The sequence below is a fragment of the Vipera berus genome, assembly GCF_964194415.1.
Source record: "Vipera berus genome assembly, chromosome: 1".
Classification (NCBI taxonomy): domain Eukaryota; kingdom Metazoa; phylum Chordata; class Lepidosauria; order Squamata; family Viperidae; genus Vipera; species Vipera berus.
Genome location: NC_138202.1, coordinates 12,500,884 through 12,524,797, shown reverse-complemented (window position 1 = coordinate 12,524,797; position 23,914 = coordinate 12,500,884). Strand labels below are relative to the sequence as shown.

Here is a 23,914-nt window from a genome sequence, read left to right as displayed (position 1 = left end):
CCCATTTGACCTTCTCTCTGTGAAGCTCAGCCTCTTTTTATACACTTCGCTTCAGATCTCCTTGCTCCAGTGACGTCTGCAGCCACCGAGTGTCTCCAAGTGCTGGAGTTGTGATGCTCCTCATTTAGGCATGGTGCATCTTGCAGCAAGCAGGCGGAGTCCTATCACCCTGTGCCCCAACTGCCGAGTTGCATCCTTTATGCTTTCTCAAGGTAAATGGTCTACAAGGGGATGCTTAAGCAGATGAACTAGGAGAAGGATGGGTTTTTTCACCTGGAGACAGGCACAAGAAGATGCAAAGAGACCAACAACGGCATTGTGGAACATGGCCCAGAAGCCTGGAGGAGGTGTCAGCAAAGAAAAAAAGGTGAGTCACTTCAAAACCAGGAAAAAATTAGAAAAGGATCTGTGACACACACACCCCCAATCTTCTTTTCACCAGGAAATCAACTTGAACAAAATTGAACAAGGACATGAAACCATTTTTCAAATACCAAAATGGATATCACACAAAAGGTCACAAAACACAACCTGTTTTCAATTGTTCCAAAGTGCAAGAAATGGAAGAACGGGTTTTATGTAACAGGAAGGTGGATTATCCTTAAAGGTCAGCAAACATTCCTAACCAAAAACCAGTTCAGAGCTAAACCGGACCTTGTGCATTAATGGAGGAGCAGGAGGAGCATGAGGAGGAGCAGAAGCAGCTCCTCAAATGAGTAAGAACTTGTTCCGGACAATGAAAAATAAATCCTACAAGGATAGATGGGGGTGGGTGGGTAATGTGAGTCTTTCGAGGGAGTCCAGAAGAAGAAAACTCAAACCCAAAATGCCAATACAGTTAGTCCTCGACTTATGATGACAACTGAGCCCAAAATTTCTGTGGCTAAGCAAGAAAGTTGTTAAGTGAATTTTGCCCCCACTTTACGACATTTCCACAGCTGTTAAGTGAATCACTGCAATTGTTAGTAACACGGTATTAAATGAATCCGGCTTCCCAATGTCTTGGCTTGTCAAAAGGCTGCAAAAGGGGATCACACGACCCCGGGACACTGCAGCCGTCATAAATATGAGCCAGTTGCCAAGCATCTGAATTTTGATCACGTGACCATGGGGATGCTGCAATGGTCAGTGTGAAAAATGGTCATAAGTCACTTTTTTCAATGCCACCTTAACTCTGAACGGTCACTAAATGAGTCAAGAGCTACCCATATGCATCTCTATGTTAATATCTCTGGTTTACACTGTATGCCTGTTCTAATCTTGCATACCATCTAGAGTCGCTGTGAGATCATTATTCTAGCAATTTGATTTATAAGTAAAAGGATGTTTTTATTGGTTCTTAATATTGTAAACTGTAGTCTTGAAAGCCAGACGTTCCATAGATTTATAAATCACTGAAATGAATGAATAATGAATAAGTATTTGATTAGGAACAATCTTCAAAACCTATTGTTTTTTAATGGGCTGTATTCCCATGAAAACTCGGCAAGTGAAAGCCTCTAGCTGATTCATCTAGGCCAGGGGTCTTCAAACTTGGCCCTTTTATGACTTGTGGATTTCAACTCCCAGAATTCTTCAGCCAGCGTGCCTGGTTGAGGAATTGTGGAAGTTGAAGTCCACAAGTCATAAGAGGGCCAAAGTTTGAAGACCCCTGATCTAGGCTCAGAAATTAATCTCCTAGAGGCCTTTTGCTTTCCTTGCCACTCTTATCTTCCCCCAAACATCACTAAATGACTTCTAAAATACATCTAGGTTTAAATTTCTTTTTTTTTTCAGGCTGGCATTGGACGGGGTGGATAGGTGAATGTTAGTTACTAAAGGATGAGGTTATTATCTGATTAAGTTACTGAGTGGGATCTCAAGTAACCGAGAAATAGAATTTAAAATATGCAAAAAAAAAGAAAGAAAAGTTGCTAGTACTTCCCAAAGCGGGAATTGAGTTCAACCAAAAGGAAGGATTCTTCACCCTTTTTTTCAGAGAATGTATTCAGTTCTAAATTACCCAACTCCCTTTATTCTAGTTGTCAAACAATGCAGCTGAGATAGTTAAGATGTAGAATATTATGTTTGAACTCAGAAATCTGGGTGGAGTAAAGCACAGGTAAATATGAATTCTTGTCCTGCCTTAGGCATGAAGCCAGTTCTTCCCTCTCAGCCCTAGGAAAGAGGCAATGGTAAACCACTTCCCAAATCTTGTAAAAAAACCTGAAGGAATTTGTCGTCAGCAGACAGGAATCAAAAACTGATTGAAAAACACACACAAAATATTTCATGCAAACATACCCACTATCATTAGACTTTCATAGAACCAGCAGGCAATTAGGCAATCTGCATACAGCCATTGCCAACTGCTTCCAGCATGTAATATATTCAGCAAAGACTTAAATCAGGGATCTTCAAACTAGGCCCTTTTATGACTTGTGGACTTCAACTCCAGAATTCCTCAGCCAGGCACGCTGGCTAAGGAATTCTGGGAGTTGAAGTCCACAAGTCATAAAAGGGCCAAGTTTGAAGACCCCTGCTCTAGCCAAATAATATTCCACTGCCCAAACTTCGTAAATGCAACAGCCCAGAAGAGAGCTTCAGGATTATATAAACCATCAGACTAAAACCACCTTCCCTGTTTGATTGCAGGTCAGACATTTCAGACATTCTTGTGCACGGTTGCTTAATTATAAGCCAATTAAAGATCTCCCAGCTGCATTCACAAGGGTTAGTATTTCAGAATTTAGCACCTGGTATACACCTAACCCTTATTTGCAGCGCCTTTATTGCAACCTATCCTTAAGTATTTTGAGGATCAGGATCAAAGTGAAGCTGGCTAACTAACACTGGAAGGATTGCACCTGGGGCTGGGTCTATTTAAACCCAATTGAAAGCTTCAACTTTGTTTGATTTGTTTTTTTACGATGGAGCAGAAGGGGAAAAGTTCCTTGTCCCAGGTATTATTATTGTATTTATACTATTGGGGAGGAGAATAGAAGAAGTTTGTGACAGGCACTTCAGCAAACAATGGTGCTGTTGGTATATGCTTAGAGCTCGAGTTGAAGGGGAAGGGTTTGGGCTAGTCTTTCCCTCTCGGCCCCAAAGTCTGGTGCTGTAATGGGGAAGGTGCTGGACTAGGAGTAGTGAGATCTAGGTTCAAGCCCCCTGCTGGACCTGGAAGCCCCATAGAGGGATTTGGGGTCAACGTCAGAAGCGGTGAATGCTCCAACACTGGAAGTTTTTAAGAGACTGGAGAGCCATTTGTCTGAAATGGTATAGGGTTTCCTGCCTGAGCAGGGGGTTGGACTAGATGGCCTCCAAGGTCCCTTCCAACTTTACTATTATTAAAACCTCTTTCTCAGCCCAAGGCCTGTTAGGAGAAGGTATTGAATTAAGAGCAAGGAATTTGAGGTTCTTGTTGCTCCGCAGCCACAGAGGCTCCTGGGAGGGGGGGGAGGGCTGTGAGTTAGTTCCCCCTCAGTTCAAGAACCAAGATGGTACTGTTGTGTACTGAGTTTGTTGCTTGAGAGACGAGGCAAGTGAGTTCAGTCAGGAACATTCTTTATTTGCTTGCAGGAACCGAACTGGGGAACAGGGATGCCAATGCAGCTATTTATACCCGAGCCTCTAGGTGGCGGCCAATAGGTTTAAAGCAACCTATTGCCGCCCTAGAAGCAGCCAATGGCGGCGCTGGAGGTGGGTTGTCTGGGGAGCTGGGAGCCGTTAGCCAGTTCCCTGCTTAAGCAACCTTCCAGCAATCAAACCCACGTGATACAATCAGTAAAACAAAGCCCAATACATTTCAGTACGATGGGGAAGGTGCTGGACTAGGAATGGAGACACTCAGGTAAAAGTTCCTCCTTCAACCACCAAAGCTCATTGGCTGAATTTGGGGTAGTCCCTCCCTCTCCACCCAAGAGCCAGAATGGTGCAGTGGTGAAGGTAATGAACTAAGAATGGAGAGATAGAGGTACTAATATTTTTTTCAGCCATTGAGCTCATTGGCTGAATTTGGGGCAGTCCCAAGAGCCATTTGGGTCTATTTGTGAAGATGTTGGACTGAGGTGAGACCAGTGGTGGGATTCAGATATGTGAACAACCGGTTCTCTGTGTGGATGCTGTTTCTGCAAGTCCATTCTGGGCCTGGGCAACAAAAAAATTAGCTACCGGTTCTGCCGAAGTGGTGCAAACCGGCTGAATCCCACCATTGGGCGAGACCCTGGTTCAAGACCTCCTATTCAACCATGGTTGCTTCTTAGGTGACTATCTGCCAGTCACACTTTCAGCCCAACCCCCTTCATAGGGGTGGTCGAGGGACCACTGTATGCACTCTGGGGTATAAAACTATTGTTTTTAAAAAATAAAAACTTGGAACTTCACATGTGGGTCTGAAGCTTTACCTTATACTAAAAGTTGTGTTCTCTTTAGCAAGAGGATTCTTAAATAGCTTAAATAGTTAAATAGAACACCCTCTACATTAGGAGGAAAAGAGTTAATAGGATGCTTTTTTTAAAAAAAAAGTGGCATGTGCAAAAGTGCAATTTAAGTAGTAGATATTTTGAGTACCAACCTGTCCCTTTAAAAATTGTAATACAATTTAGAATCATTTCTAAAGTGCTCCCTCTTCTGATTACAGGAGAAGCTGCTTGGGTCCAGATTATCACTAGATTCATTGGAAGCTAAACTTGTTGTAAATATTAAAGGCTAGAAATGGAGGGGCACATGACATGGTTTTAGTCATTTGTGTATTTTGGTTATTAAAATTGTAAAGCTGTATTTAATTTTTATCAGGTCACTTATAATAGCACAGCTGGTAAGAATCTGGTAACTTTTAAAGTTTAAAATTGGAATTGGCCCTGATGTTGATCACTGAAATGCATTTTCGCTCCTCGAGGAACAAAGGTACCTATCAAGCATATGCAGAGTGCACATTCTTCTCATCAGTCATTCCAACAAACAACCAGTAACGCTGCCTGGGGAATTGAGTGGGTTGGAGGAAGAACTTCTATATTCTCTTTTGGGTTTTTTTGGGAGGGGGGAATCCCCCCCTCTAAACCAACGTTTCTCAACCTTGGCAATTTTAAGTAGTGTGGACTTCATCTCCCAGAATTCTCCAGCCAGCATGCTGGCTGGGGAATTCTGGGAGTTGAAGTCTATGCATCTTAAATTGCCAAGGTTGAGAAACACTGCTCTAAATTATTCAGAACAATGAGTACGTTTTTTGCACCCTCTCAAAATAGCTTGCAATGGCTCATTGACCCAGCAGGTGTTCTGAATCATCAGACGTAATTGCTTGCAAGCTTCTTAAATGTCTTTGTGTCAGCAGCTGATTTCCTTCCTCCTCTAGGAGATTTCTGCGTTCCCCCTCAAAGAAAGCCCAGAAGCCTCCTGGAAAGTATGTTTTAAAATAGACTGGTTGAGCCCACTGAAATTTCTGGTAAGTTGCCCCCCCCCCTTGGATTTCAGTGGTGGTGTTGTGGGGGGGGGGAATAATTGCTCTAGAAAGTGGGAAGAGGTTGAAGTTTGGGGCAACAAAACAATCTCTGGTCAGGCTTGCATTTTCAGCCAGTATCCTAGGTGGTGTTTTGGAAAATTAGTAAGAAATAACTTTGTTGTTGTTGTTGTTTTAGGGTTTCCTGGATGTTTGCCCCCATTTTCTGGAAGCTGGACACTTGGCAAAAGGGCCTAACCCTGCCGTGCCTTTTAGATTACCCTGTTTTCTCTAAGATGGGCATGTTTCAGATGTGTGGACTTCAACCCTGGTCTAGGGTTTGGGGTATTTTTAACTATTTATTGTTAGGGCTAAATTAATTTAATCTTACTTTTAACTTTTGTATGTAGTACTTTTATTGCCCTGTACACCGCCCTGAGTCCTTCGGGAGAAGGGCGGTATAGAAATTCAATTAATTAAATAAATAAATAAATAAACAAACTCCCATAATTCTTAACAATGGCCAGGCTGGCAAGGGAATTCTGAAAGTTAAAAATCCACACATTTGAAGAGTGTCGTAGTTGGGGTTGGGTTCTTTTACAGGGCATCCTAGAGCTGATGGTAAATTTTAAGAATCTGAGATTATTTATTTATTTATTTATTAATTTAATTTATATACCGCCCTTCTCTCAAGAGACTCAGGGCGGTGAACAGGGCAATACATAAAAATTAGATACAAAAGTTAAAATTAGATTATTAAAACATAATTAAACAATGCCCAGAAATAATACAAGTTTAAAATTGAAGTCGTTAATAAAAATCCCACCCCGTCCCATCAGGCCAGGCCAGCTTGTTTAAAAAGATAGGTTTTAAGGTCGCGCCGGAAGGAGCGGAGATCGGGCGCCATCCGGAGCTCAACCGGAAGATGGTTCCATAAATCCGGTGCACCCACAGAGAACGCTCTCCCCCTGGGGGCCACCAGTCGGCATTCTTTGACCGGCGGCACCCTGAGGAGGCCCTCTCTGTGGGAGCGTACTGGGCGGAGGGAAGTTGACGCCGGCTGCAGGTGCTCCCCAAGGTATTCTGGACCCATGCCATGGAGGGCTTTGTAGGTCATTACCAACACCTTGAACCTCACCCGGAAGACAACTGGTAACCAATGCAGCTCGCGGAGCAGAGGTGTAACACGGGAGTATCGGGAGACTCCCAATACAACTCTCGCGGCTGCATTCTGTACCAGTTGGAGCCTCCGAGTGGTCTTCAAGGGTAGCCCCATGTAGAGAGCGTTGCAGTAATCAAGACGAGAGGTCACGAGCGCATGAGTGACCGTGCGCAAGGCATCCCGGTCTAGATAGGGCCGCAACTGGCGCACCAGGCGAACCTGGGCGGACGCCCCCCTAGTCACAGCTACAATATGATCTTCTAAGGAGAGTTGTGAGTCTAGGAGGACTCCCAAGTTGCGAGCCCTATCTACAGGAGGTAAAGACTCACCCCCCATAATGAGGGGTGGGATATCCTGAATATCCCGAGATGCCGGTACGCACAGCCACTCCGTCTTGTCAGGGTTGAGACGAAGCCTGTTCCTCCCCATCCAGACCCGGACCGCCTCCAGGCACCGGGACATCACGTCGAGGGCATCACTGGGGTGGTTTGGGGTCGAAATGAAAAGTTGGGTATCATCAGCATACTGATGGTACCCAACTCCAAAACCACGAATGATCTCACCCAGCGGTTTCATGTAGATGTTGAACAGAAGGGGCGAGAGGACCGACCCCTGAGGGACTCCACAAGCGAGAGGCCTCGCGGTCGACCTCTGCCCTCCTGCCAACACCGACTGCGAGCGTCCCAGGAGATAGGAGGAGAACCACTGAAAAACCGTGCCTCCCACTCCCAATCCCCTGAGACGCTTGATTGACTACAGGTAGTTCTCGGCTTGCAACCTTTTGGGTTAGTGAGCATTCAAAGTTACAATGGCACTGGAAAAAGTGATTTATGACCATTTTCCACACTTTAGGACCATTGCAGCATCCCCATTGTGTGATTAATATTTAGATGCTTGGCAACTGGCTCATATTTAGGGTAGTTGCCGTGTCCTGGGGTCATGTGATCATATTTTGAGACCTGCTGACAAGCAAAGTCAATGGGGAAGCCAGATTCATTTTACAACCGGATTACTAACTTTTAACAAACTGCCGTCATTCACTTAACAACTGTGCCAAGAACGGTTGTAAAATGGGGGGAAACTCACATAACAAATGTCTCACTTAGCAACAAAAATGCGGGGCTCAGTTGTGGTCCTAGGTCAAAGACTACCTGTACATGGCATCAAGTGATGGTTCACTGTTTGTGACCATGTGCATTTTGTCCAAATGATCTGTCCCCACCCTGGCCTTTTAAGATTACCAACAGTGCACTTTTCACCACTGTAACTGGGTCAATCCACAATTGTTGCTGGTCATCCTCTTCTGGAAACCTTCCACCTTTCCCAGCCTTGGAACTTCTCCAGAGATATCTGGGTCTTTGTTTAATAAAGTAGGATAATCTGAGCCAGGTCATTCGTGCCTGAAGGGAGAACTCTGGGCTGATTTATTCAATGACCCATTGGTTGGTTTTCTTGTCTCGGGAGTCTTCTCCAACACCAAAGTTCAAAAGCATCAATATTCTTTCCATTTTGCCTCTTCAAAATCCTTTTGCTTCCACAGAGTTTCTGAACAAAGTAAATTTAGAATGAGAGTTATAGAGAGAAACCAGATTTGTCTTTTTCTATGCTAATTGCCTTTTATAATTTGCAAATACCTTGATCACCACGGCTCACTTGAACTTAAACACACATACCTGTCCCTTATGTTGGGTTGTAACTGCTCTTTGTTTGCAAATAGTGGGGAGATTAGGGGGGAAAGGAGAAATGGGATATTTCTTGAATGGATCATACAAACAAGGCTTGTTTTTTATTATCCCAAGTGCAGGACACAGAATAATAGACTTAAATTAGAGAAAGGTCCAGCTGAATTCTGGGGTGGGGGAGATGGATTGTAATAGTAATAAAGTTTGGCAATGGACTTAAATTCTAAGGAAAATAGTAAATCTCCTTCCCTGCATGTTCTCAAATGAAGGTTCCCAAGATGTTTTCATTTAGATCTCTGTCTCTTGCAGGAGCTGACAGCTACTAGAAGAAATGGCTTGTTTTTTTTAAAAAAACAGGATGAATTGTTTGGGTTTGCACATTTTGCTAAGTGATAATGTTTTGCTGAGTGATGATTTGTGAATACAGCTTTGGCGATTTGTAAAACATACTGATGTGAAGCCAGGCAATATGGTTTATTCAGTACAGCCTGAATAAGCAGGGTTTGAACACAGCCATTGATCTCTGAATGTCAAGTTAATGGTTTCACAGAAAAACTGTTGCTGTCACATTGTAAACTTCCTAGAGATGGGCAACAGGATGTCTTTGTCTGATCTAGCAAGACTCCTTCATGGGAAAGATTAGAATTCAGATTAACAGGATAGTATCCTTGCTTACTCAAGGGACGCGGTGGCTCAGTGGGTTAGGACGCTGAGCTTGTCGATCAGAAGATCGGCAGTTTGGTGGGTCGAATCCCGAGTGCCGCATAACAGAGTGAGCGCCTGTTACTCATCCCAGCTTCTGCCAACCTAGCAGTTCGAAAGCACGTAAAAATGCAAGTACAAAAATAGGAACCACTACGGTGGGAAGGTAACAGCGTTCCGTGCGCCTTTGGCGTCTAGTCATGCTGGCCACATGACCACGGAGACATCCTCGGACAAACGCTGACTCTTCGGCTTTGAAATGGAGATCAGCACCGGCCCCTAGAGTTGGAAACGACTAGCACGCATGTGCGGGGGAACCTTTACCTTTACCTTTATCCTTGCTTATTCATACAGCATAGCCGTGATTGTTCAAGATGAAGGACTGTGGCTTGGGGAATTTGCAGATATACCTGCTTGGCTAAGGAGGAATTTGGGATCAAAAAATTCCTCCTTGGCTTAATTCTCTAAAATCCTGCCCATTTTAAAATTTGGGCACTTTGCTTTTCTTCTTGCGGTCATCTAGCAAGACTGGCGTATTATTCACACACATTTTTGTTTCCTTACTGTTCAGCTACGGTGGCTCTTCAGGGGGTGGTGTTGTTTGCTTCGTTGCCTGTTTACAGTGAAACCTCGTGACGACAACAAGCGCCAGCCGGCCATGAAGCGTCTGGGTACAGTGGCTCAGATCCTCTTTGCCATCATCCCAGTCCGAATTCAGTTGGCCCTTGGCTTTTTACATACCGTGTGCCAGAGTATTGAAGCTGAAGGTAAGTCAATAAAAGACCAGTGGGGAAATGGGATATGGTTTTCTTTTCCTCCTCCTTTTTCCAAACTCTAGAAATGCTAAAAAGTGTAACCAATAATTTGTAAGCTAAATAAGGTTGGGATAGTCAGCAACGCCACATCAACAGCCTGCTTTTTTTCCTTCATCTGGAATGTACACAATCCTGATGGCTGCTTGGACTAGTCCAGGGGTAGGCACAAGTGGAGTCCACAAGTCATAAAAGGGCCAGGTTTGAAGACCCCTGCTCTAGTCTTTTGACTTTTGTAAAGCTGAGGTTTTCCATCGCAAAGTTGCTTTTTCACAAGGCGACTGGACTTCCTTGTTTTTCTTCTCGTCCAACAATATTCTTCAGCTTTGACTTGGATGGTGGGGAATGGAAGGAATGTCTGCAAGGAATATAAATCCTTCCATTCCCCACTGTCCAGTCAGAGCTGAAGAAGATTCTTGGATGAGAAACAAAACATGTTCAAAGAAAAACAAAGTCCAGTTGCCTTGTGAAAAAGCACCTTTGGGATAACTATGACCTGGATAACTGAGAATCTCCATAGACACTTAAAGGCAAAGATTGCCCATTTGTGTCCTCTGCTGGACCAGGCTCTTCTGGATGATGGAGTAACAAAGTCTAGGCCCAACTGTTTTTGATCCAGTGTGACATCCTTTTGATTTTACCCAGTAGGTTCTTTCCTTAGCCTTCCTTTGGGACATCAGTGGGTGCAGAAATCACCCCTGTGTTTGCCAGCCCCACAGCACTCTTTTTCTTCCCTTGCAGAGTCATTGAAATCACCTTGCACGCCTTCTAAGAGGGGGAGTAAAAGGAAGAAGAAAGATGCTGAGCTGGATGACCCCCAGTGTTGGATAGATACAATCCTGAAAGACCTTCCAGATAATGATGATTCACAGGATCTCACCTATGAGGTACTATGACCCTAAAAGTCCTGGCTCCAGCCAAAGAACGCTGCTACCCAACATCCTTTGCTTCTAAGGCCCATCTGAGAGTCTCCAGCAAGGTGGGAAATAATGTTGAAGGCCCTCAATCCTTTTCTCCTGAGGCTCCCTGGCAGAATTTTGTAGTAGGGGCCCTTCAGACACAAAGTCTTCATCAGCCTCTCTCGCACTTCAGATTCGGATTGCAATAAAAATGTTTATTTCACAGGTGTAATCAGGGAAACCAGAAAAAAGTATAAATTTAGAAATCTGTTTTCTTGCATTTTCTGCCTGTTTTTAATAAGTGTGCCATTTTGTAGAAGAAATGGGTTGTATCTGCTGTATAACAGCTGTCTGAGAATATCCCCCACACTCTTTACAGTTATATGGGAAATAATTGAGCAGAGAACAACACTAGCAAAATGATTTTTTTTTGTACAGGTAGTCACCATTAGGGAGACCTTATGTCCGCGGGAGGCCACCGTTTCTCAGATAGTCGGGTGTGAGTCTCTCTTCATGAGATTTGGTCCTGGGGCGCAGTTGGGCTTGCTGCTGGTGTACATTTCGCCTAGTTTCACAGCGGCAGCCCTGCCCGAGCTGCTCGATATCCTCTCGGGTTTGGTGGTTGAGTTTCCCAAACTTATAGTTTTGGGAGACTTCAATCTACCATCCCTGGGAGGTTCATCTGAGCTAGCTCGGGAGTTCATGGCTTCCATGGCGGCCATGGACCTGACGCAAGTAATTTCAGAGCCAACTCATGAGGGAGGCCACACCCTTGACCTGATTTTTTTATCTAGACGGTGGTTGGATGATCTAGGTGGGGGCTCTCCATTTATTATGCCCCTGTCATGGACCGATCATCATCTCCTGCGGCTGGTCTTCCGCTTTGCCACCCCCCGCCGTGGGGGTACGGAGCCAATTAGATGGTACCGCCCCAGACGCTTAATGGATCCTGATAGATTCCAAGCGGCGCTGGGGTCCCCACCTGCCTCCACTGCTCACAGCTCGGCTGATGCCTTAGTGGAAGCCTGGGGAAGGGCAGCCACTGAGGCACTTGACCGGGTTGTACCCTTGCGGCCCCTGACCCGGCGCAGATCCCAGCGAGCTCCATGGTTTTCCGCGGAGCTCCGGGAGATGAAGCGCCGGAAACGGGGCCTAGAGAGCTGCTGGAGGTCTAGCCGATCCGAACCCGACCGGTTGCGGTTAAGAACCTATATTAGGTCTTATCTCGCAGCGATGAGGGTGGCGAGGTGTAATTACTTCTCCACCCTCATCGCGTCCGCAGATAATCGCCCGGCCGCCTTGTTTAGGGTGACTCGCTCACTTCTCAATCAGGAGGTGAGGGAGGATCCCTTGCAAGGTCGTGCCGAGGAATTTAGTCATCATCTGTCGGATAAAATCGCTCGGATTCGGACCGGTTTGGACTCCAGCTGGGCAGAGTCAGGCGATCAGGACACGGGCGGTCTTGTCAATGTTATCTGGGAAGAGTTTGATTCTGTGACCCCTGATGAAGTGGACAGGATTATGGGGAGGCTGAGCTCCTCCACATGTTTGTTGGACCCGTGCCCTTCCTGGCTGGTTTATGCAGCTAGGGAGAGGACACGAGGCTGGCTCCAGGCGGTTATATCTGCTTCTTTGAGTGAGGGTTATTTCCCCACCGTCTTGAAGGAGGCGGTGGTGAGACCTCTCCTCAAGAAGCCTGCCCTGGACCCAGCCGTTTTGAACAACTTTCGTCCAGTCTCCAACCTTCGCTTTCTTGCGAAGGTTGTTGAGAGTGTGGTGGCGCATCAGCTCCCTCTGGTCCTGGATGAAGCGGATTATCTGGACCCCTACCAATCGGGTTTCAGGCCCGGGTACAGCACGGAGACGGCATTGGTCGCTCTGGTGAATGATCTCTGGAGGGCGCGGGATAGGGGACATTCCTCTGTCCTAGTCCTATTAGACCTCTCAGCGGCTTTCGATACCATCGACCATGGTATCTTGCTGCGGCGTCTCAGGGGATTGGGAGTGGGAGGCACAGTTCTTCAGTGGTTCTCCTCCTATCTCCTGGGACGCTCGGAGTCGGTGTTGGCAGGGGGGCAGAGATCGGCCCCTAGGTCTCTCGTTTGTGGAGTTCCTCAGGGGTCGGTTCTCTCGCCTCTCCTGTTCAACATCTATATGAAACCGCTGGGTGAGATCATTCGTGGTTTTGGAGTTGGGTATCATCAGTATGCCGATGATACCCAACTTTTCTTTTCGACCCCAAACCACCCCAGTGATGCCCTCGCCGTGATGTCCCGTTGCCTGGAGGCGGTTCGGGTCTGGATGGGGAGGAACAGACTTCAGCTCAACCCTGACAAGACTGAGTGGCTGTGCATTCCGGCATCCCGGGACATTCCAAATGTTCCATCTCTTTCTATGGGGGGTGAGCTCTTACCCCCCGTGGATAGGGCTCGCAACTTGGGAGTCCTTCTAGATTCACGGCTTACTTTGGAAGAGCATATAGTGGCCGTGACTAGGGGGGCTTTCGCCCAGGTTCGCCTGGTGCGCCAGTTGCGGCCCTATCTGAACCGGGATGCCCTGTGTACAGTCACTCATGCGCTCGTGACCTCTCGCCTTGACTACTGTAATGCTCTCTACATGGGGCTTCCCTTGAAGACCACTCGGAGGCTCCAACTGGTACAGAATGCGGCCGCGAGAGTTGTCTTGGGAGTTTCCCGGTACTCCCATGTTACACCTTTGCTCCGCGAGCTGCATTGGTTACCAGTTGTCTTTCGGGTGAGGTTCAAGGTGTTGGTTACGATCTTTAAGGCCCTACATGGCATGGGTCCGGGTTACCTCAGGGACCACCTGCTGCCGGCATCGACTTCCCTCCGCCCTGTGCGTTCCCACAGAGAGGGCCTCCTCAGGGTGCCGCCAGTCAGGGAATGTCGACTGGTGGCCCCCAGGGGGAGGGCCTTCTCTGTGGGGGCTCCGGCTTTATGGAATCAATTGCCGGTGGAGCTCCGGATGGCACCAGACCTTCGAACTTTCCGTCGGGGCCTGAAGACCCATCTGTTCGAATTAGCTGGTCTGGCCTGATGGGGGATTATGGGTTTTTAATTGTTTTTAATCTGTACTTCTGTTTTAATTGGGCATGGATTTAATTCTTTTTAATTTTTGTATAGTGTTTCTTATGTATGCCCTGTGAACCGCCCTGAGTCCCACCAAGGAGAAGGGCGGTATATAAATCAAATAAACTATAACTATAACTATAACTTAGAGCCACAAATCGACCAGAATTTCTGTTGATAAACAAGGTGGCTGTTAAATGAGTCATGCCTGATTTTGCAATCTTTCTTTACAACCTTGGTTGTTAAGCAAATCACTAAGTAAATTATGTGGTCCTTTAGTGAATCTGACTTTCCAACTTTGCTTGTCCAGAGCTGGCTGGGAAATTTGCAAATGGTGATCTCATGATCCCAGGATTCTGCAACCGTTGTGAATACACACTGGTTCCAAGCACCTGACTTTTGATCATGTGAACCTGGGGATGCTGTGACAGTTGTAAATGGAAAGACCTGTTGTAAATCACTTTGTTCAGTGTCATTGTAACTTTGAACGGTCAGTAAACAAGTGGTTGTACATCGAGGACTACCTGTAATTCTAAATGAAAGTTACTGAAGTATTTAGAAAGAGCATTATGCTCAGCTGTAAATTGTGGATTATGTTCCACAAACCCAGCCAGTAGATGATCAGCTTATTCTGGTTGTGTGTACTTGGACAATTGGGTCAATTCAGTACACTATGATTAAGCATCCTATGAGTTGGTAAAATGTGCAAACACAGGTAAGTAGCCCCAATTTTCTGGCATAGTCCCATACCCAAGCATTTAATTCATGCCTGGTTTATAAATTGCTCTGCATTAACATGTTTTTAATATTTTGGCTTAGCACTGTGTACGAAGATCAGCCAACTGTGATTTCTTTAGCAAACCCTGGGATAGCAGAACATTTGAATCCAAACTGAGACACCTTATTTTCTTGAAGAGAAATAAATGATTAATTTACAGTTAGAACAATTAATCAGTGGAACAACCTGCCTCCAGAAGCTGTGAATGCTCCAACACTGGAAGTTTTTAAGAAGTGACTGGACAGCCATTTGTCTGTAATGGTATAGGGTTTCCTGCCTGAGCAGGGGGTTGGACTAGAAGGGACCAAGGTCCCTTCCAATGTTGTTATTAAATACATATACAGTTTGGACTTTTTTATGAATTGGTGGCAGGAATAACATGTTACTATTAAAAGAAGAGAATGTTGTTCAAGGTTGAGGCTACCCAGCTGGGTAATGAAACATCTGCAAGTAAACAACCAAACTCGCACAGCACCAAAAATTCCACATGTTCCTACTTAGTTACTACTATTTATTTTATTTATTTTATTTTATTAAATTTATATACCGCCCTTTCCTGAAGGACTACTACTACTATACACTGTTTGCTTGTGCAGTTGAGTGATTTGAACTTTTTTTCGGAGAACAGGTCTTGTAAATATATTTCTTTTCTACCAGCCCACCAAATCAGAAAGTGACAGTGAGGAGTATAAGTCGCAGAATGACACCGAGGGTGATCTGGAGTACGAGGAGAAAGATGGTGCACTGATGCTGAAGGAAGATCCAGTTTCAACGGTATTTTTTTTAAGCACATTGCCTTGTCTTAGCAACATGTGCCTGGGCTCAAACCCTGCACAGCCACTGTTTACAGGTAGACCTTGACTTGATCTACCTGGAAAAAGTTAAGTATGACCCTGCTTCAAAGTTCTGACGGTCACTGCACGCACCCCGTCTAGTCACATGATCGCATTTTGAGCACTTGGTAACACAGCCATTTGCAGCACCCTGTGGTTGCATGACCATATTTTACAACAGTTTAGCAAAATTGTGCCACTGCGAACAATGGGTTCACTTATCAACCACGGTGCAGTGTCACATGGCATATGACTCTGTTTTATGCCTTTTTTTGCCAAAAAACAGCATTTACTTCAGTAAACCATAGCACTAGTTTAGCAACTATTGCAAAAGAGACTGTAAAAGTGGGTCAGTCACGTGGGTGACCTGCTTCTTACAACTGTCACGACTTATGAGCTTAATGGGCAGGTTACATTACAATTGTAAGTCGAGGGCTACCTGTACAGGAGTACCCAGCCATTCCTCAGCCTGATCCTCTTCTCCAAGCACGGAGAGACTTGTGATTAACTTCTGACTCTTATGCGTTTCCACCCTTACAGCAGGGTGAAAATGGAGAGGGCACTGCAGCAGAAACACCCCAAACAGCAGATGCTAGAAAAGAACTAGTGGCATCACGAATATCTGGGGATGACAACAAACATCCAGAGCACCATCTTCTGACGAGCAGTAGCACCTACTCCCGAAAGAGCTTGGAAAGTACAGAAATCAGGGCCACATCCATACAAGGCAGTGACATAGTTGATAGCAATGACTACGAAGAGATTTGGACAGAAGCCAGTTCCCCTGGTAAGGATTTTCTCTTTGCTTGCTATAATCAAAGGCTCCCTTCATCTGAGGTGACCTCGTGGAGTGACTTTGAGCCAGTCACCATATCTCAGCTCAGAGAGTGATTTCGGCACAGAGAACCCGGAAGAGATACAACTTTGATCTCATGGAGCAAAAGTGGGCTGCAAATCTAACATAAGTATCAACCCCTTTTCTCTCCTCCTTAAACAAAGACCATATTTTCATGAAAATGATGTATAGACAGAAGAGAATATTTGTAGCTCAGAGTTAAACTGTGGAGCCCTTAGTGCTCTCTGAGCTTTGTGGTTTTCTGGCAGACATTTCATTAGCAAACTAGGTAACATAATCGTCAGTCGTAACACTGACAGTGTTACCTAGTTTGGTAATGAAATGTCTGCAAGAAAACCATCAAGGTCAGAGGGCACCAAAGACCCCACAAATGATGTACCGGAAGGCATTATTTTAGAAAATCTGTTAGCAAAAACTGTATGCAATACGGAAAATGCACCTGTGGAGAAATGGGTGATAAAAATGTTAAGGTGAAGTTTGAAGTGGAGTGTAGGGGGGAAAATCCTACAATTTGAGCCAAAGTTGACTAAGCAGAAAAAAATAAGATGTTAAGAGCACCCTAATTTAATACACCCATCCACCTCTTTGGCCAATCTTTGACTCCCATGGCATTTTTAAAAAATCCAATTGTTCCCCTTAGCTCAAGTCAACCCGCCACTTCTAAATTAAAAGCAATGCTTTTTTTTTCATTCGCGCATCTGTCTCCTATCCACGTTTTGTAAAATATATTCCTGATCCTGCAGGTGTTACCTTTGACACACATCATGGATTCAGCATCAGTGACCTAGAACCAAAAACTTTACGCATGCAATGCACATGGGTGTGCTTTTCCCCAAATGGTGCAGAAACCTATTACCTAAATTTGTTTTTATACTATTTATTTCTTTATGTTTTTATACCTGTGGTTTTTATTCAATTGTTGTGCACTTCCCAGAGTCTCTCTTCGTGAGATGGGCAGCTGTACAAATTCGATAAATATGTCCCTTAAAAAAGATCTTGAAATGCTGTATAATAAATGAATCTAACTTTTTTCTCTTTCTAGAATAATTAGGATTTTCGAAGACTGGCTGAAAAATTTCAACTTTTGTGTCAAAGCTACTCTTCCTTTTCCATGCTGCTGTTGCATGAACAAGCTATTTCATAATTGTTTGTTTGTCTATTTTAAAATTTTGCAATAAAGCTTCATTTTTCTTATTTGTATATTGGACAATTTGCCTGATTCTTTTCAAAGATAATTTCATGAAACCTAAGGGCAGAAATTCTGATCAGCATGTTTCTGTCTTTTAGGACCATCTTCTCATATTCCACCAACTGCAGTAAAAAAATGATACAAATCATTTTCAGAGTATATATACTCCTGATGAAGATTTTTTTTTCTGGAAAGAACCAAAATTTGTCTCTTAAGGCAATATTACCTGTTCTTTTCCTGGTACAAATTTTGGCCTATGAATTGCAGATAGTCCTTGACTTACCACTGTTCATTTAACAATGGTTTAAAATTAGGATGATCTCGGAAAAAGTGCAGAATGTAACAATAACAATAACAATAAAGTTGGAAGGGACCTTGGAGGTCATCTAGTCCAACCACCTGCTCAGGCAGGAAATCCTATACCATTCCAGACAAATGGCTGGCCAGTCTCTTCTTAAAAACTTCCAGTGTTGGAGCATTCACCACTTCTGGAGGCAGGTCATTCCACTGGTTAATTGTCCTCACTTGTCAGGAAGTTTCTCCTTAGTTCTAGGTTGCTTCTCTCCTTGATGAGTTTCCATCCTTTGCTTCTTGTCCTGCCTTCAGGCGCTTTGGAGAATAGCTTGACTCCCTGAGATATTGGAACACTGCTATCATCTCCCCCCTCGTCCTTCTCTTCATTAAACTAGACCTACCCAATTCCAGCAACTGTTCCTTGTCTAAGGAAATCCTCAATCTTCCAGGTCATGGCTATCCCAAAGGTGCTTTTCAAGAGGCAACTGGACTTTCTTAGCTTTTTTTCCTTAAAAACATTTTGCTTCTCATCCAAGAAGCTTCTTCAGTTCTCTTCAAGTTCAACCTGAACTTGCATTTACAACCATCATACTATCCTACAGCCGTATGATTGCAGTTCAGGCACTTGGCAACTGGTTTACATTTACATCCAGATGCAGCATCCTGCAACCACATGATCATGATTTGCAACATGCAACATTGTACAACAGGCTAAAAAAAAACACCAACCCCATTTGGCTTAATAAAGTCTCTTGTTTCCCGAAATTTAGCTGGGAAGTTCTGGGAATTGAAGTCCACATATCTTAAAATTGCTGAGGTTGCGAAGGACTGTTCTAATCCAAACAGTGGTGTAGAGCAACAAAATTTACATCCCAGGCCCTTTATTGTGAATCCTAAAATTATTGATTTGGAGGGATGCAAACTTAAAAACTTCTGAATAAAGGCAGTGTGATTTCACACCAGTTTGTGGTAGGAAATAAAATAGGTTAAGCTTCAATACAGACAAAAATGTCATTTATACCACAGACCCCATTCAGGCATGGTCCAATTACCATTAAAATTAAATACTGGACTAACAACAAATACTGGATTAACAACAATTAAAATTATACCAGAGTATTGATATCGTATATACCTGGATATATTTACTGCTATAGTAAGAATAACATTGTTTGATGCAATTCAAAAATGTAGAAATATTACACCACCGCTCATTCCAGCCTGCTGCTCGCACAAGGACTGTGTACATTTGCGTGGCCCAGTTCCCCTCTCCCCCCCGCCCCCCGGCCAGGCTGCTGAGCCACAAAGGTTAGTGACCACTGGTATAGGTCTTCTGCTTGAGCAGGGGGCTGGACTTTTCAACCTTTTCACCCATTGTACCACTTTTAGGATATGGCAACATCCGAGTACCACCAGTCACCTAGCAAGGTGTCAAAACCGTGATGACCAAAAAAAAAAAAGGAAAAAAGTGATGAAGTACAGGTAGTCCTTGACTTACAATAGTTCACTTAGTGACTGTTTGAAGTTACAATGGCACTGAAAAAAGTCCCCCCCCCAAGCCACACCGGCGGTGCTCTTCCTCCTGTCCGAGGTTTTCATTGTTGTGAGCGTTTCTGTTGAAGATTGGCAGTGGGGGTGGGGTGGGGGGGTGTTTGGTTTTTATTTCCCCCATCTGCTGGGTGGTTGCAGCAGCTTTTGGTCACTTCACATGACCCTGGGACACTGTGACTGTCATAAATATGAATCAGTTGCCAAGCATCTAAATGTAAACCACAAGACCCTGGAGATGCTGCAACATTCCAGCTGATCGGCACTTCTTCTGGGCTCAGCAGAAACACCAGGATCAGCGCCGAGCTCCAGCTGGAGCCTGGCGCTGATCCTGACACTTCCGCTGAGCCCTGACAGACCTGCAGCTCCAGCCATCTCTCACTCAGGCTTGTGGGGTGCTGCTTGTGGGGTTCAGCTCATTCCCCTCCCCCACTACCACTTTTCTAGGATGGCCGCGTACCACCTCCCAGGTGCCAATGTACCACAGGTGGTACCCGTACCACTGGTTGAAAAGCCCTGGGCTAGAAGACCACCAAGGTCCCTTCTAGCTCTACTGTGATTGGGTAATCTTCACGTAGCTTCAAAGCTTTTCTCACTGTGAAAGTCTCAGACTTTTGATTCCCATCTCAAAGACATGTGCCAGCCAGAAAAAGGCAGGTCTTGCAGTTTCCTGACCATGGTAGGGCTGTGAAGTCATGGTATCAAATTTTGATAAAAACTATAGGGCTGTTGTCACTGGCTGGGAGCTTTGGGATGGAAGCTAATCCTGGATATTGTGAAAATTGGCCGCCCTTGGGGTATCTCTGCTATCCTTATTAAGGAGCTTCCGACAGCCTATAAGAGATTTGGATATCACGTTGCTTGGTATGCATGCTTTTTTTAATGCCACGCTTTTAAATCTGTTTGCTTGAACTAATAATAAAACTTGAAATCCCTTTATTTACAGGAGTGTTTATTGTCTCCAGATCCTAAAGAACCAATCTGATCTTCGTCCTGACACTTGGCAAAACAGTGGGACAGCAAAATCATCAGCCACTTTGCTGCAACTGGTTTTGATTCTCCCTGGCTCCCAGCAGGAAGGGACACCCTTTTCAGTCTGTGAGGGCCTTTGCTAGCTCCTTCATTGTGCTTCCGTAACTTACAGGAGAGGAGGGTGTGACAGCTGTTACAGAAACATCTCGGTGACATTTTTTCCCTTTGCATGGGGATGGAACTCTTTCATGGGGGTTGCGTCAGCCTCTATTTCAAGCATAGTGGGGGACTGGCAGTCCTTGTCCTACATCCTGCGAGATAAATACAGCTGCTTAAAAATATTCCAGAAACATGCTGTGACACTGGGATGTGTGTATCCCTATGCTATGAGTTCCATTCATGTTTCATACTGAGTCTCTCCTGTGATGTCAGTGAATATCTGGGGCCAAACTGCATATCCTTTAATAGGTTGTTGATGAGAAGACAGATGCATTTGTAATTCTACTAACCCATTTTTATTTTAAAACAGATGTATACAACCTGACCCTTCTGGAAGATTTGTGGAGTCCTCCAATATTTTTTTAGATGACAAAGGAGGGAAGAAAACTTACCTGGGGGTGGGGCAGGGGGGGGATGCTTATTGGTAAGAGTTATAAACTACCCCTCTCCAGAGGTTGTAGACTAGCGCTTCTCAGCTTCGGCAACTTTAAATTGTGTGGATTTCATTTCCCAGAATTTGCCAGCCAGTGTAAAAAAAAACAACACCCAGAATTCCCTAGCAACTTTTAATCCGTTCTGAGAGTTGAATTCCACACAGCTTCAAGTTACCACGTTTGAAAAACGCTGTTCTAGACAAAGTTTAAATACAATCATAGCATAGTATAACAGAATAACAAGAGTTGGAAAGGACCTTGGAGGTCATCTAGTCCTGCTCAGGCAGGAAATCCTATACCAGACATGTCAAACTCGTGACGTCACATGATGTCGTGCAACGTATTGGAGCTTTTTCCCCATTGCCGGCAACGGGGTGGGCACGGTTTCCTCGTGACGCATCTAGCCCATGGGCCAGCAGTTTGACACCCCTGTCCTGTACCATTTCAGACAAATGGTTGCCCAATCTCTTCTTTAAAACCTCCAGTTTTGGAGCACTCACAGCGTCTGGAGGCAAATTGTTCCAGTGAGGAAATTGTTCTCTCAGGAAATTTGACCTTAGTTCTAGGTTGCATCTCCCCTTGATTAGTTTCCATCCATTGTTTCTTGCCCTGCCTTCAGGAGGTTTGGAAAATAAGTTGACTCCCTCTTCTTTGTGGCAGCCTCTGAGACATTGGAAGACTGCTATCATGTTGCCCCTAGTACAACTATTTCACAATGGCATATCATCACCATAAAATATTGCTAATAATATAGATCATGATGCAAATCTTACTACACCTGTTAATCTCCAAAGGCCTTCTTAGAAGAGCCATGTCTTAACTACAGGTAATCCCCAACTTACAACCGGTCACTTAGTGACTGTTTGAAGTTATGATGGACCCAAAAAAGGGGGGCTTACAACCTGGATCTGAAGTTCTAACAGTTGTCTATCCATTCCGCAGTCACATGACCAAACTTAAGCACTCAGCAACATGTCCGCATTTACAGCTCCATGATGGTCGTAATTCAGGGACTATCCATTGTTGTGTATTGTGGGTAGACCGTCAGACACAGATGACAGGACGCCGCGTTAGAACTCAGATTTATTGTGGTTGGAACAAGGAACTCTCCACAGCTCAGCTCTTTATATACAGTTGCCGGCTAGCCGCCGGCCAATCCACATACTTCAAGGATCCCGCCAAAACGGCCGGACCAATAGGATACTGTTGCTGGGTGAGGCTCAGCTGATGCCCAGCTGAGCTGTCAAGTTTAACAAATAACACTAACATATAACACTGAATATATAACATCCATATTCTTCAAAAGGTCATAAAAGTGGGGGCTCATTCCTGCCTGAATTGGGGAATGGGTGATGGGGAAACAACCACTGATCATTCCCTCTTCTCCGGTTAAAGGAAAAGTCCATCCTTGGATCAAGTTCAGTTCCACGCAGTTAGTTAACACGTTCCTGTAATTTTCTTCCCAACAGTACAGAACCAGATAATCATGGTTGTCTTTTTAGATATTGTCTCAATGTCCTGGTTCAGTAATCTCCCATTCAAGTATTTACCAGACCTGAGATTGCTTACCTTTTTCAAAATCAATCCAGGTGATGACATGCTGTCACTTAGCCATGTTTGCTTTTTAACATTAACCCAAGTTTAAATTATTATTATTATTGTAACTAACTAAATGTATATAATAATTAATTAATGTCAAAAGATAGTACTAGTAATAGTAGATGCTTTGGATGGAATCCCAGAACATCTGGAGCATCACTTCAAACACTGTCGGCATTAACCAAATCCTCATTAGTCAATTGGAAAAGGTAGCTCTATCTGGAGCAGCTTACATCCTGTGATAATATCTTTAACACCATCAAACACCAACATCTGCCGATAGGTTCTTTGGGAAGGACTCGATAGGTAGATAAAAATGCCAAATCCAGTTTAAATATACAGCTGACTGTATATTAAATTCATATGCTGCCTAACTCCCAGCAACTCCAGGCAGTTTACAATTGTTAAAACCTTAAAAAAAACAAAGGATACAGAAAATATTAAAACAGTACAAGACGAAGGGACAACAATGGCAGATGAGTACAGAAAGGAAGAAAGGAGCATCAGTTATCCTCTCCAAAGGCCTAGGACAGGGGTAGGCAACCTTGGTTCTTTTATGACTCGTGGACTTCAACTCCCAGAATTCCTGAGCCAGCCATGCTGAGGAGAAATGGAGAGGTTTCCAAGCTGAACCATGCTGGCTCAGGAATTCTGGGAGTTGAAGTCCACGAGTCATAAAAGAGCGAAGGTTGCCTACCCCTGGCCTAGGTGAAGGGTCAGATCTTTAGGGTCTTTTAAAATCCTAATAAAGGTAAAGGTAAAGGTTCCCCCGCACATGCGTGCTAGTCGTTTCCGACTCTAGGGGCCGGTACTCATCTCCGTTTCAAAGCCGAAGAGCCAGCGTTTGTCCGAGGACATATCCGTGGTCATGTGGCCGGCATGACTAGACGCCAAAGGCGCACGGAACGCTGTTACCTTCCCACCGTAGTGGTCCCTATTTTTCTACTTGCATTTTTACGTGCTTTCGAACTGCTAGGTTGGCAGAAGCTGGGACGAGTAATCCTAATAGGTAACCAGTAATCAAGTAACCAAGCCCTGTGGGGCATAGGGCTTCCTAAGTAGTGACCAGCACCTTGAATCACATCAGAAGCAAACTGGCAACCAGTGAAGCATGTGAATCAGTGGTCTTACATGAGTATATCAAAGTATTTATTTATTTATTTATTTATTAAATTTTTATACCGCCCTTCTCCCGAAGGACTCAGGGCGGTGTACAGGGCAATAAATATCAAATACAAAGTACAAAAGTTAAAAAAGATTAAATAATTATGCCCGATATAATACAATAGTTAAAAGCTATGTTAAACCCCAAACCCAAACCCCGAACCCATCAGACCAGGCCAGTTTGTTCAAATAAATAGGTTTTTAGATCGCATCAGAAGGAGCGAAGGTCGGGGGCCATCTGGAGCTCAACCGGCAAGCGGTTCCAC

At 44.5% G+C, this 23,914-nt stretch overlaps 1 protein-coding gene across 1 annotated transcript; it reads left to right on the top strand.

The window, feature by feature from the left end:
* Positions 1-325: 325 nt before the first annotated feature.
* Positions 326-16,273, top strand: LOC308663353 (uncharacterized protein; the record flags this gene model as incomplete). The annotated part of the gene is made up of 5 exons (XM_081319695.1): positions 326-367; positions 9,534-9,729; positions 10,516-10,661; positions 15,198-15,314; positions 15,914-16,273. The coding sequence occupies 5 exons, from the start codon at positions 326-328 to the stop codon at positions 16,262-16,264; spliced, it is 852 nt and encodes a 283-aa protein (XP_081175821.1). The 3' UTR covers positions 16,265-16,273.
* Between the last annotated feature and the right edge of the window lie 7,641 nt (positions 16,274-23,914).